At 39.6% G+C, this 12,599-nt stretch overlaps 2 protein-coding genes across 5 annotated transcripts; one reads left to right on the forward strand and one right to left on the reverse strand.

Moving 5' to 3' along the window:
• The first annotated feature begins 4,134 nt into the window (after positions 1–4,134).
• On the forward strand, positions 4,135–7,487 carry LOC115737795 (glucan endo-1,3-beta-glucosidase 8-like). Its single transcript, XM_030670149.2, has 2 exons — positions 4,135–5,296; positions 6,265–7,487. Exons 1-2 carry the CDS (start codon positions 4,953–4,955, stop codon positions 7,367–7,369), a joined length of 1,449 nt encoding a protein of 482 aa, XP_030526009.1. The 5' UTR covers positions 4,135–4,952; the 3' UTR covers positions 7,370–7,487.
• A 1,424-nt stretch (positions 7,488–8,911) lies between these two features.
• Positions 8,912–12,597, reverse strand: LOC115737782. Of its 4 annotated transcripts, none has more exons than XM_030670130.2 (7): positions 12,096–12,590; positions 11,503–11,575; positions 11,060–11,134; positions 10,814–10,905; positions 10,044–10,125; positions 9,591–9,624; positions 8,912–9,056 (listed from the first exon to the last, which is right to left on the reverse strand). In XM_030670130.2, the coding sequence occupies exons 1-7, from the start codon at positions 12,422–12,424 to the stop codon at positions 9,040–9,042; spliced, it is 702 nt and encodes a 233-aa protein (XP_030525990.2). In that variant the 5' UTR covers positions 12,425–12,590; the 3' UTR covers positions 8,912–9,039. The 4 variants fall into 4 exon arrangements, with proteins under 4 accessions (XP_030525990.2, XP_030525987.2, XP_030525988.2 ...); XM_030670127.2 differs by having other exon boundaries at positions 9,541–9,624; positions 12,096–12,584; XM_030670128.2 differs by having other exon boundaries at positions 9,541–9,624; positions 11,521–11,575; positions 12,096–12,579.
• Positions 12,598–12,599: the final 2 nt, after the last annotated feature.

The following is a 12,599-nucleotide window of genomic DNA, read 5'->3' on the forward strand; positions in this document are numbered from 1 at the left end:
CAAATTTTGACCGGCAATTCGCTTAGTCCATTACTCATCATACGGGTTTGGCTTTTACTAATTAGGTCGTCAATGGAGTGATCCAAGGCTTGAGTTTGTAATCTAAAGGTCTCTGATTTGAATCCTCGGTCTATCCGTAGTCTCATAAAACTTGGTTAGTTTACAAAGAATAAGTATGGCTCAGGCATACCGTCGGTCTTCGACATCCCTGTTTGCATCTGGCCTGCTGCTGTGATGGACTCATCCAGTGGACCATTGATGCTTTGCCTCGCCGCTACCTTAACATTCTCACGACGGATGAGGTAGGTCCCAACTCCGTCTTAGTCCTTTCATATACACAACAAAATTAAGAATAAAAATTAAAAAGCTACCAATAAGTTTCGAAAAGTACTTGTCAATTTGTTTTAAGAACTTGTCAGCATTTATATGTGTAGCTTATTAACATATTAAAAGTTACTAACTAATATACGAAATTATCAACCTTAACTTTTTGAGCAATTTACCAACTATTCTCTAATTATTTCCAACTAATTGAGTTTAGCAATATATTTTATTTTAGTAATTTACCAGGTTTTATGTGATTGTTTCGAATTTATTAAGTATTGTAATAATTTACCAACATTTATTTTCAAATCTTACTAATATGTTAAAGTGACTAACTCCTATGCAAAATTACCAATCGTAATTCAAGGTTTTTGTCAACTTATCTTTTATTTGAGTCACTTACCAAGTCGTATTAGATTGTTTGCAAAACTATTCCCATCATTTACAATATCTCATTTTCGAAAATTGACAGCATGCTCTGGAAACTAATCTTGTATAAATTTCAAACCGTATTAAGTATTCCAACAATCTACAACACCAAATTTTCAAATTTTAGCAATACCAACATGTCGAATCTACTAGTTCTATTATAAAATTACCAACACTTACGTTGCTTACGTCTATTTGATTGTTTGAAAAGCACCAGCTCTTAAAATAAGTTGTCAACATTTATTTTGTGGAGCTTACCAACATATAAAAATCACAAATCGTTTCCTGAATCGCCAGTTATTCCAAATAATTTGTCATAATTTATTTGGGAAATTTAGATTCTTTTATGAAAATTTTCAACCCTTGTTTTAGCTGATTGTTTCAAAATTTATAACTGTTCCGATGAATATGTTTACTGACATCTATTTGCACAGCCTACCTGACGTGTTACATTCTCAAATGTTGTATAAAATTACCATTAGTTATAAAATCCTTTATTAATTTCTTATGAAATTACTAATTGTTCCTTAAACAAATGGCAAATTTGGGCGACCTACCACTTATTAATGTTAATTTGATTATTCAAAACCACCAATTTTCTAATAATTTTACCACCATTCGTTCAGGAGTTTACTAAAGTTACCAACTTTTAAAAAAAATTATAATTTCTTTCCAAAACTACCAACTACTCCACTAATTTTCCAATATCTATTTTAGAGCTTAAGTCCGGCTCTTATATGAATTTGCCAACTCTTATTTGAACCAGTTATTAATGTTTATTTAATTGTTTCGAAATTCCTCATTATTCAAATAATTGTCGGTATTTAATTACAATTCTTGCTAATGTGTTAAAACCATCAAATGTTATGTGAAATTACAAACTTTTCTTTGAGTTCATGTATCGGCTTTCAATATATGTTATTTCATAAATACTAACTGTTCCAATAATTTACCTATATTCAATTGCGAAGCTTATCATTAGATTAAAGTGACCAATTTTAGTAACTCTTTTATTAAATTAATAGCTCTTGTTTGAATCAGTTTCTAAATATCAACAGTCTCAACAATTTGTCTACTACTTTCCATATTTACCAACTTATAGAAAACTTATTTGAGTCCATTTGCTAGTGTGTGTTTAATTATTCAACAATAATGTTACTCACATTTTTCTGCTAATGGGTCAAAATTACTAACTCTCACAAGCAATTATCAACTCTTTGCCAAATTATCTACTTTCTGATAACTTAGCAACATACATATGTGAAACTTAAATTATTAACTTTTATATGAAATTGATAACTTTGTTTGAATTTGTCACCAACTTTTACTTAATTGTATTGTAGTTACCAAATGTTCCAATGATCTACTGACATATGAAGCTACTAAATTCTATGACTCTTATATAGTAAGTTTAACGTGTTAGTAACGGACTCAATTATGATAAATTGAAAATAAAAAAATAAAATAAACACCAGTAAGTGACTAAAATTACTATTGGTAATTTCGTAACAAAGAGTCATTTTGACACGTTGGTAGCTTTGTTTTTTTTTTATTGTGGTCAGACACGTTGGTAACTTTACTCAAGTATTAACTGTATAGATTATACTATGACTCCCACAAAACAAATCGTGCTTGTGTTCTCATTGCGTGTGAGTTGGATTTCACATCCCATGGAATTTAATATCCTATCCATTTTCTTAAAATCATTACTTAAATGATTCAATTCAAGACTTCAAATGATTTATCAAGTAAAGGAAAGGCATTCATTAATTCAGAACGGCGGCATTTAGTAGAGCGAAATTAAAAGCTCAAGGGAGGCAGCTCTAAATTTCTGGATTTTCGAGTTCAACCCAAAACGAAGACACTCCAATCTCATGTGGGGCCACTATTTTGTCAAAAAAGAAAAGAAAAGAACATGAACCATGTAGGGGCTATGATCAAATTTTCACATTGGCCATCAACTTTAGACTTATTTAGTTGATTAAAGTAAGATGGATCCATGAAGTTGATGCTTGATCTCGAACCTTACTTTTGGTGTTGTCGTGGGGGATGATCTTGAATCCTTGATCGCCGCGCGCGGCAAACCTTGAATTTTCAAAGCAGGAAACTCTTTGCCAAAACAGCAGCAGGTCATCATCGCCTCTCTCTCTCTTCTCTTTCTACGAAGAATCTCCGCAGCAACGGCTCTGTCCGCCGCCCTCGCCGACGGCGACCGGCGACCACAAACTAGAAGGCGACATTGCTGGATTTTGCGGTGTCAATGTTTTCCAGCTACGCAAAATCTAACACTTTGGAAGCAGTGAATCAGAGACAGACAGAGAGAGAGACTTGGCAAGCTTTCTGACGACCCAGTTCGCACTTTTTCCTGATTTTCACACTACCCGAAGCAAAAGAGGCGGGCCCATGTCACAGATAAAAAGGACTTAGAAAAGCACGGGAAGCCTTTCACAAAAAGTTTTAAAAAAAAAGTGAACTTTCTCCAAGATTCTATAGTAATTTCTATCATCAAGAAAAATTCAGAAGGAAATAGGCACAACAAATGCAACTTTTGTAGAGTTCCAACTCCAAAACAATTTTCCATCAAGACCAAAAAAAAAAAAAAAAAAATTCAAAACAATTCAATCTATAAAATGTCGGCTTTTCTTGGTATTGGATTAGTTGATGCATCGAATTCAAGCCCTCTCAATTTTAATGATATTTGCTTTTCATTGAATTTAGATATATAGTTGTCACGTCATTATAGTCTTGTCTGTGCAATTTGTCCTACATCGTATATTAAAGCAATCTTAATTGTTCTTAAATCATCTTTTTTTTTTCTGTCTGATTCTATCTTATTATATTCTATTTTGTAAGCTACATTATGTGCACAGATTACGAAATCTTACTCCCTCGATGCCTTCTCCATCTATCAATGGATTGGAAAGTTACAAAAGGAGCGGAGAAGGAGCAAGCAAGGCGGAGATTAAATTAGTCAATTTTGTGATTCACTTTTTCTTAAAAGTCTCTCATTTTGCAAATAAATATTAGATGAGATTGTCTCCGATGGCGTGATTTTCTAGGAACCCTGCTTTTAATCGTTTTAACAACGATGTGCCACTACTTTTCGTTCCTGGGATGAGAATTTCTTCCCCCACTTTTTTGCAGGTCAAAGTTTTTTTTCTTTTTCTTTTTTTTAACTCGAGAGCAGGAACCGATGAGATTTATAGCCGTTGCACTTGCGTTCCGGAGGGAGGCTCCAAAATTTGGATCCGCCTCAAGCGACCGGCATGACAATGACACCTTCCCCACTGATTATGGACCGAAATGACGAATGATGATCTCAGTTGCTTGACCCCATTTCGTCCTTTATAGTCTCTCTCTCTCTCTCGCTCTCTCTGTATTCGCCGCTTCCATTTTTATGACCTTCCTTTTGGAGCTTTAGCGCGGTTTCCGGTTTCATGCGTGCTCTGCTTTCCCTTCTTTCCTGTTCTGGTTTAACATTCGTTGTGGGAAGAACGCCCTCTGTTCTTCATCTTTATAGTTTCCTCGTCTCTCTCTCTCTCTCTCTCTCTCTGTTCTTATCTTTGATTGTTGGTGCGTCGAATCTTCTTGCAGTTGTTGCGTTCGCCCATTTTGTTCAGCTTCTTCGCCGGTTCAACCATAACGTTCTTGCTCTTTCATTCAGTGCCTTCATTACTGCTCTCTCTCTCTCTCTCTCTCTCTCTAACAACCTCAAATACAGAAACCTAGGGGGATACACACACAAGAGTTTAACGTTTTACGCAACCCCCACATTTCTCGATTTCGTTTCTTCTGTTTTTTTCGTTTGCTTGAGTTGTTCCGGAATTGCTTCTTCATCATCATCATCACATTTTTCCTGTGAGTCATTTGCCAGTGATTCGTCCTCTCTCTCTCTTTTATTTTCGTGATATATCGATTCGCAGATTAGTTTCCTCTGTTTCTGTTACATATATTCCTTCCATAGAGTTGGGATCTTTCTCTCTTATGCATCCACGATCTCACTTTACGTGCGTGTGAATCGCGCACTTTTGGCCTATATTCCAAAACCCACCTCGCAGAAAGCCGTTTTTTCCTCCCCCCTTTCTCTTTCTTAAGTGACCCTGTCAACAGAGAGGACCTTGTCTTTCGCCTTTTCCGTTCCCTCCACTCTCTTTCCGAGCAAATTCCTGCATCTCCCGGGAAAATTTACGGCGGGGAAGATGGAAAAAATCGATCTTTTCAAGTGGGTCTTGTGCGGTAGCGTTCTTCTCTTTGGGTTCAGTTGCGAGTATGTCGATGGGCTCGGCGTGAATTGGGGGACGATGGCGACCCACAAGTTGCCCCCCAAGACGGTGGTGCAGATGTTGAAGGACAATGGGATTCAAAAGGTGAAGCTTTTCGACGCTGATCGATCCACAATGAGCGCCCTTGCCGGGAGCGGGATCGAAGTCATGATCGCGATTCCGAACGGTGAGCTCGCTGCCATGAACAGCTACGATCGAGCCCAAGAGTGGGTGAAGAAAAATGTCACCACCTATAACTTCACCGGAGGAGTCGATGTCAAGTGAGTCTCTCTTGGGCCCTGGTGATGATTGAGTTGGAATTTGCTGTCTGAATCAATGATTTGGCTTAAAATCTCAAATCCAATTGATGCTTGTACGGTAGTTGCTCGTTTTTGCTTCCTTTATACGTCGACATAGCAGCATATGAAACATAAGCTGTGGGAATAGTTCATCCATCCCTGGAACAACTTGGGATCTTGTAGCTTGAAGTGAGGCATGTGCATTGGCATTGTTCGTCCCTTTTGTCCTGTGTGGAAATTTTCATATGGTTGTCTGGTTCCAATTTGCGGATGCGACGTAAAGTACGGCATTTTTCACTTCATTTTGCATTCTCCTAAGGCGTTGTGCTTTCTATTTGTTGCTGAAGATTTGTCCATCAAGGTTGACGGGAGATTGTAATCTTTCTGAAGTCTGCGTTAATGGTGGGCAATGTGTCGTTGGATTGGAAGTAGTTTGATTTTGTAACTGAGGTTGTTTTGTGCGCTCGCAGTACCTTCAGTTAATGTGCATCGCTGTTGGAATGCAACATGCTTGACATGTCAGTAAAAAAGTGACGAAGCTTTCTTCATTCTTCTAACGTATCGACGTTATGGCTACCAATGCTAATTCGCTTGACTCTCATGCTCTGCATTCTGTCTCTTGATGTTATGCATATAGATATGCCAGGCAAGAAGAGTGTTGGTGCGATTTGTTTCAAGTGGTGATTTAGTTGAAGAAATGTGATTTTTTTGCTTGTTGCTGTTATTGAGACTACTCAGGATTCGGGTTTGATGGCATTTGTTGAGGAAAGGAACGGGTCTACCCAATATTTTTATGTTACCTTGAATTGATAGCAGTACTATTCATGATGTCTAATTTGCAGTAGATACAGATTGAGAAGACTAAAATGACACACCGATCTGCATTTCATGTACTGATTTGTCCGCTATTCTTGTTGGCTGGGTCTTGACCTATTTCCTGGTTTGCTCAGATATGTTGCTGTTGGAAATGAGCCTTTCCTCAAATCCTACAATGGCTCGTTTTTGAATGTCACCTTTCCGGCCCTTCAGAACATTCAAAATGCCCTCAATGAAGCCGGGTTGGGAGACACCGTGAAGGCGACAGTTCCTCTAAATGCTGATGTATACGAGTCGCCAGAAGACAACCCAGTTCCATCTGCTGGAAAGTTCCGAACTGACATAAGTGAAGGCATGACCAAAATTGTGAAGTTCATGGTCAAGAACGACGCTCCCTTCACCGTGAACATTTACCCATTTCTGAGTCTTTACGGCAATAAAGACTTCCCATTCAATTATGCTTTCTTTGATGGCGCAACTCCGATCGTCGACCATGGGATTCAGTACACCAATGTCTTTGATGCCAACTACGACACTTTGGTGTCGGCTCTTAAAGCGATCGGATACGGGAACATGACCATCGTGATAGGGGAGGTGGGTTGGCCCACAGAAGGCGACATAAATGCAAACAACGGTAATGCGTACAGGTTTTATAATGGGCTCTTATCAAGACTTGCAGCGAATACGGGGACTCCACTTCGGCCAGGTTATATGGAAATGTATTTGTTCGGTCTTATCGACGAGGACGTCAAGAGCATTGCACCGGGCAATTTTGAGCGTCATTGGGGGCTTTTCAGATACGATGGACAGCCTAAATTTGCGATCGATCTCTCTGGTCGGGGTCAAAATAAGTTGTTAATTCCTGCGCAGAACGTGGAATATCAGTCTCGGAAGTGGTGCATGTTTAATCCGAATGCCAAGGACCTGAGCAAACTAGCAGATAACATAAACTACGCTTGCACATATGCAGACTGCACAACTCTCGGATACGGGTCCTCCTGTAACACTTTGGATGCAAATGGGAACGCTTCATATGCGTTCAACGTGTATTTCCAGGTTCAGAATCAGGATCCTGAGAGCTGTAATTTCCAAGGTATGGCCACGGTTACCACTCAAAATATATCACAAGGGAACTGCAATTTCACAATTCAGCTAGTGGCTTCATCCTCCACTTCTATATTGCCTTCACTGATTGCGTTGACGGCTATTTTGATGGCTTATACCTTTTTGTTACTGTAGTTTTGATTGTAGATATTGGTGTGATGATTTATTTGTTAAATGTTGTTAAGTCGTCTCTTGTATCTCCCATTTGATTGATTTGTAGTTTGAGATCACAATGTTAACAGAGTTCATCTTCTATCTTTTATGGTCAATGGGTTGCATTTCGTCCCACTGAAGCTGCCTGAGCAAGAAAATTGGGTTTGCGGCCATTCGTGCTAGATATTAGAGTTTCAAATCTGAGCATATGAAATCATGATGTAAGAGTTCAATGGAGATGGTGGATTTTGAACGGCTAATCCTGGTGCATTTGACTCGACAAACATTTCGCTGAAACAGAACCTGTGCAAGAAAATTGGGTTTACCGCCATTTGTGCTAGATATTAGAAATTCAATTCTGAGTGCGTGAAATCGTTCGATGAAGGTGGCAGACTTTTTTTTTTTTTTTTTTGGTAAAAAAAAAAAGGCACCTTCTCGTCTCAACTCTATTTTACTGCCACAGAAAGGAGATTCCAGCTCTGTTTTGGCGAAGTGTTTGTCTGAGTCAAACCCACCAGGATTAGCCGTTCAAAGTCCGCCACCTATTGGACCAAAAAAAATAAAAAGAGTCCGCCGCCTTCATGAAACAGGATCTGATACCTAACTGCAAATTGTGCATCTGACTCATGCATGAAGTCTGGATCAAATGGTTGGAATTGGATTTCAGAGCTGAATTCGTGCGGTCTACGACATCAAGGAGAATGCTTGCTTGCACATATGCGAGAGCATTTGCCTTGTCAGCCCCATGGCGCAGTTGCTAATGCGGTCCTCCCTAGTCCAACAGGGTAATCTGAAGCTGAATGTATTGCTGCAGGAATTTGACGATATGGAAAATCTGGCTGCTTCTATTTATCCTGAAAGGACATAGAGATGCATTGTTCTGTCACATTCTCCAGCGAAAATTAGACTTTGTCTGTGTTGCAACTGCTGTCAGGGACCGTTACCGAAATGAGGAGCGTGACTCTTGCCCTTCCTGAGCCATAGAGTAAGATCTTAGGTCAACCCATCAAAGGTCATGCCTTAGTATGTTTTCTCTTTCTATCTTCAGTTGAAAAGCCCTAAGTGCCAATATTCCTGTTCTTGCCATCACAGGCACAAGCGACACCTGACGGGAGGGCCGGCGGGTCACCATTGTTTAATACCCTATCGTTCCATTTATTTTCCATAAGGTAAGATAAGGGATGATGACTTACGGATGGTAGCCCACTCAAGCATACAAGATGAGCAAAGAGCCTATAGAGCTCAGCATGCAAAGTTACACAAAGGTCAACATTGAGAACTCTAATGTTCCATCATCAAACAATGCATAAATTCCGATTACTGTCCCTTTCATGCCAATCAAGGGATCTTGATACAGAGGGTCATCAAATTCTCTGGTGACCAAAAGAATACAATTGAGTGCCAAAGACTCTGGAAAGATGAACAAAAACTTCCCAAGTTCACACAAATTTTTCATATTGTACAGTAAACAACCATCCTTGTGTCCTCCCAAAGGCAGATGAGTCAAGAGTCCATAAATACTTCTTTGCCATCATATATAGAATCATGGCTATGATGAACGCTTTGCTAGATATTGAAGCCACTCTCCGGGCATTTCCTTCCTCATTTTCAGCATCTTTATTGTGTCACTTGTCAGGGGTATGGCTAGTATATCATAGTCTTTTGGAGCCTGCAATGCGAGTTACATCGTTTTTGAGTTACTAGGACAAAATCATTAACAGATTCAATCAAGACTGCACAAAGTTCATCAGAACAAGAATTTAGCAAAATTAAAATGTCAAATTTCACCAAAGCAGCAAGCTTCTTCTGCAAATGGACTTGTGCCGACAATGGAACCAATCAATGAAAAGAAACCAGGTCGATAAAATTTGTACCATTGGCTTTCTCAAGTTAATCAGCAAGAACATGGAGAGTGAGTTCACACAGCTTGGTCAAAAAACAAGTTTAAAACATCAGGAATCCATTTTATACAAGGTGCACATCGCTCATCTTCCAGGTAAAAGTCATAGTTTCACAGCCAAAGAGATCATTCTATGATTTTTTGACAAGTTCAAACATAGTAAAATTTGGAGAATTTGTGTTCTCTGTGCTCCACCGACAGCTCTAGAACTGGTAGACTAACATCTTACAGCAGTTATGGTCTTAGCTATAACCTTGGGGACAGTTATCAGTTTCATATTGGCTTCCTCCAGTGTTTTCTGACCTTTCCTTGAGTTGCATCTGGCACAAGCCGTGACCTGTCAAAAACAAAAAAAACATCAAGCACATCAATAAAAATTTCTTGGGTACTCTCTAAAATAGAAATTTGTGTATTTGATGCTTTGCATATTACTCATTTTGAAACAGAATGGTAATGATTTTCTTCATATCATCAAGATTGAATCATTTTATGCATTCACATCTACAATGTGGTATATTATCTTACACTTACAAGACCTACATTGTTAGTCCTCTTGCTCATGTGCTCACATAGCCATTTCCCCCGGCATCGTCTTTTCATTTGTATGTTTAATTTGTCATTGAAATGAAGGTAATGCATGTGTGCAGAGACATGATGAAGTCACAAGAACACACTAAACAAATGGTCAAATCCAAAATAAAACTAAGCTACAGTTACACTTCCCAATAATCAGTTATACCGAGCACATCATTTTACCAAATTTTGCCATTTCCATTCTCCACCTCGTGCAACTGGAAGAACATGATCAATTGTCAAATTCTCACTTGATGAACAATACCTGTGGAATGACAAACCATCATGTCAACATGCAGAAACTTCAACTGGTAGAAGTGTAGAGTCCCTGCTGGGATAATCTTTTTCTCCCGAGTGCTAAAGAATATGGAGTTGTATCTGGCTAACATGATTTTGTCCGATTACTCTAGAGGGAAAGAAAAGGTACGCGGAAAAGATATGCAGGTAATTGCGATGATAATTCAACTATAATTTACCAAAAGAAACAGCATATTACTTGATTCCAGTTTGCAAAGTTCAGGAATCCAGCCTCAGAAAGAACGATTAAATGGTGGAGAAGAAAAATATAGAAGAAAAAAGATCATGCTTTATGATTTCGAAAGAGAACGTTTACAATGACTTCATTTTGGCCAAGTGTATACGTGATAGAGTCCAAATCCTTAAAGATTTATTTGCCCTCTCTTCTGATAACAACAGTTTACCATTCTAATACGAAGATCAAAGTTTTCATCCCATCTCATTTTAGCAATAGTATGATGATCAGAGAAATGACTCCAAAAGGCAGATTAGGCACCTATTTCCTGTATCAGTCCCAGTAATTGCAACCTTTCGTCCCAGAAGCAGATTATCACCAAAACTAGACAATGAGTTGCAGTGCCTGCCCTAATCTTCTACCAACTACCACCAACTAAAATATGAGGGACAACGAATTGCTTTGAAAAGAAAATACTTACTGGCAACTATAACTGTCTCGGTAGAATATGTTTTTACGGTTAAGATTAGTTCTGATTATTCTCCTCTTGATAACTTGCAGTAGATGAGGAACCTGAAGCAGAATGGGCATTTAAGCAATTAAGAAAATACAGTAGGAGATGAGATCAATGTTCAAATTAGAAATGAAAGGAATGGCCTGCCAGAAATAAAAGCGGACCAACTGGAAAATACAGAAGGAAGCCCAAAAGAGCTCCTCGAGTTCATACCCTTAAAACAGCTGGTATGTAGAATGAACCACTTGGGGAGTCGACAGTCTGATCATAATACTCTAGCACATCAGCCTGAAATAAAGGCCCGAGCACTCAACTTTTGAAAGCTCGATCCTTGAATGTCAGCTAGTATGAAGTAGCTATCGATAGGGCAAGATGGATAAGCAGGCATTTGTTGAGACAGAGATAAAGAAAAAGAAACAGATGACAAACTGGAAGTCTATTAAATGCCAACCACTGCGCTTATGATGCTTGATAAAACATCACTACTAGTCAGTAGTTGCGTGAAATATTGAAGGAGTTCTTCTTCAATTGACTCTAAAATACCAAGAACTTCCTTTATAATTATCTTTGGACACTAAAGCAATTATTGTTCTTAAAAATGAGCTTGGAGCATAACGTGTAAGCGAAGATACGAATTTAATTTCGTCTGTTCTTAAAAATAACAAAGCTCTGACCTTCTCCATGAATTCCAAGCAAATAGCACGTCTCCAGCTAACTACATCAACAGGCCTGGAGCAGTGTAAAAGCGGTTAGAGCTTCTTTTTTCATGTATAAGAAGCAATTTGGACTTCAAGGAAACAACTATGCGCCTATACCAACTATCTACTACAAGGTAATGGCACAAAGAATAGAATACTTTCGTCTCCATCGCAACACACGGAAGAAACTTTCGATCTTCTTCCACCATCGATGCGCTTTGGGAGCGAAACACTTGCCAACAATTACACGGGAGAATGTTGTGTGTGGTTCTTACTCCTATCTCGTTTGCTCTCTGAATACTTCCTCAATTCTACCAAGTAGGTATGAGAAACAAACGACGGTGGACACAACAAGCGAGCTGAATGATCCATTATCAAGCAAGTTATAAGTTCACCATTTACAGGGGGAAATCAACCAGAGGAGCTTCCGATGTGATAATCAACTAACTGACCTATCCCAACGTAGTTACATCAGCTAAACAGACAATCTCCATTCGAAGCTGCGATTTTGCAGAGGTCAAAAGCATGAGAAATGGAAATTAACGAGGGACCTGTAAGCGACGTCCAAGACGAGGCCTCTGAAACACGCCAAGTCGTCGCTCTCGGCGTCACTGTCGTAATCGTAGTAGTCGAAACTGTCAGCACCGGCGCTCGAGCGCGCGAACTCCGCTCTGAGACGTCGAGATTCGTTGGCAGCAGGGTGCCAGCTAAGTCTCGCGGAAGCCGACCGGAGAAACCTGAGACCGTGCCGCCGAAACTGGGCCGACGCGAGACTGTTGCAGAAAAACAAGTCTTTCGGCTCCAGTGCGGAGGAGGAGGAGGACACCCCTTCGCCATTGAAGAGGAGCTTCACGCGTCCTTGAGCCGCGAACTGAGCCATCTTCACGCCGAAGGGACTCTTCCTCGCCGACCTAGGAGCTTCTCAGAGAGAGAAAGCGACGGAGGTCTCCTTCCCCGACGACTCCATTCACGTCCCTAGCGGCGACAAATCATCTCTCCCTCTCCGTGACTCCATGAACATGTCTGCATCGGCATATCCACATCGCCCGCCGTTT

The sequence above is a fragment of the Rhodamnia argentea genome, chromosome 7, assembly GCF_020921035.1.
Source record: "Rhodamnia argentea isolate NSW1041297 chromosome 7, ASM2092103v1, whole genome shotgun sequence".
NCBI classification, from domain to species: domain Eukaryota; kingdom Viridiplantae; phylum Streptophyta; class Magnoliopsida; order Myrtales; family Myrtaceae; genus Rhodamnia; species Rhodamnia argentea.

Bases quoted from the DNA above. Each gene is read 5' to 3' on its own strand.
- LOC115737795 (XM_030670149.2), top strand. From the start codon at position 4,953: ATGGAAAAAATCGATCTTTTCAAGTGGGTCTTGTGCGGTAGCGTTCTT. The intron at 5,297-6,264 runs GTGAGTCTCTCT...TGGTTTGCTCAG, and splicing joins ACCGGAGGAGTCGATGTCAA to ATATGTTGCTGTTGGAAATG.
- LOC115737782 (XM_030670127.2), bottom strand. From the start codon at position 12,424: ATGGCTCAGTTCGCGGCTCAAGGACGCGTGAAGCTCCTCTTCAATGGC. The intron at 10,906-11,059 runs GTATGAACTCGA...ATTCTGCTTCAG, and splicing joins ACATACCAGCTGTTTTAAGG to GTTCCTCATCTACTGCAAGT. The intron at 9,057-9,540 runs GTTATAGCTAAG...CTCGCATTGCAG, and splicing joins AACTGATAACTGTCCCCAAG to GCTCCAAAAGACTATGATAT.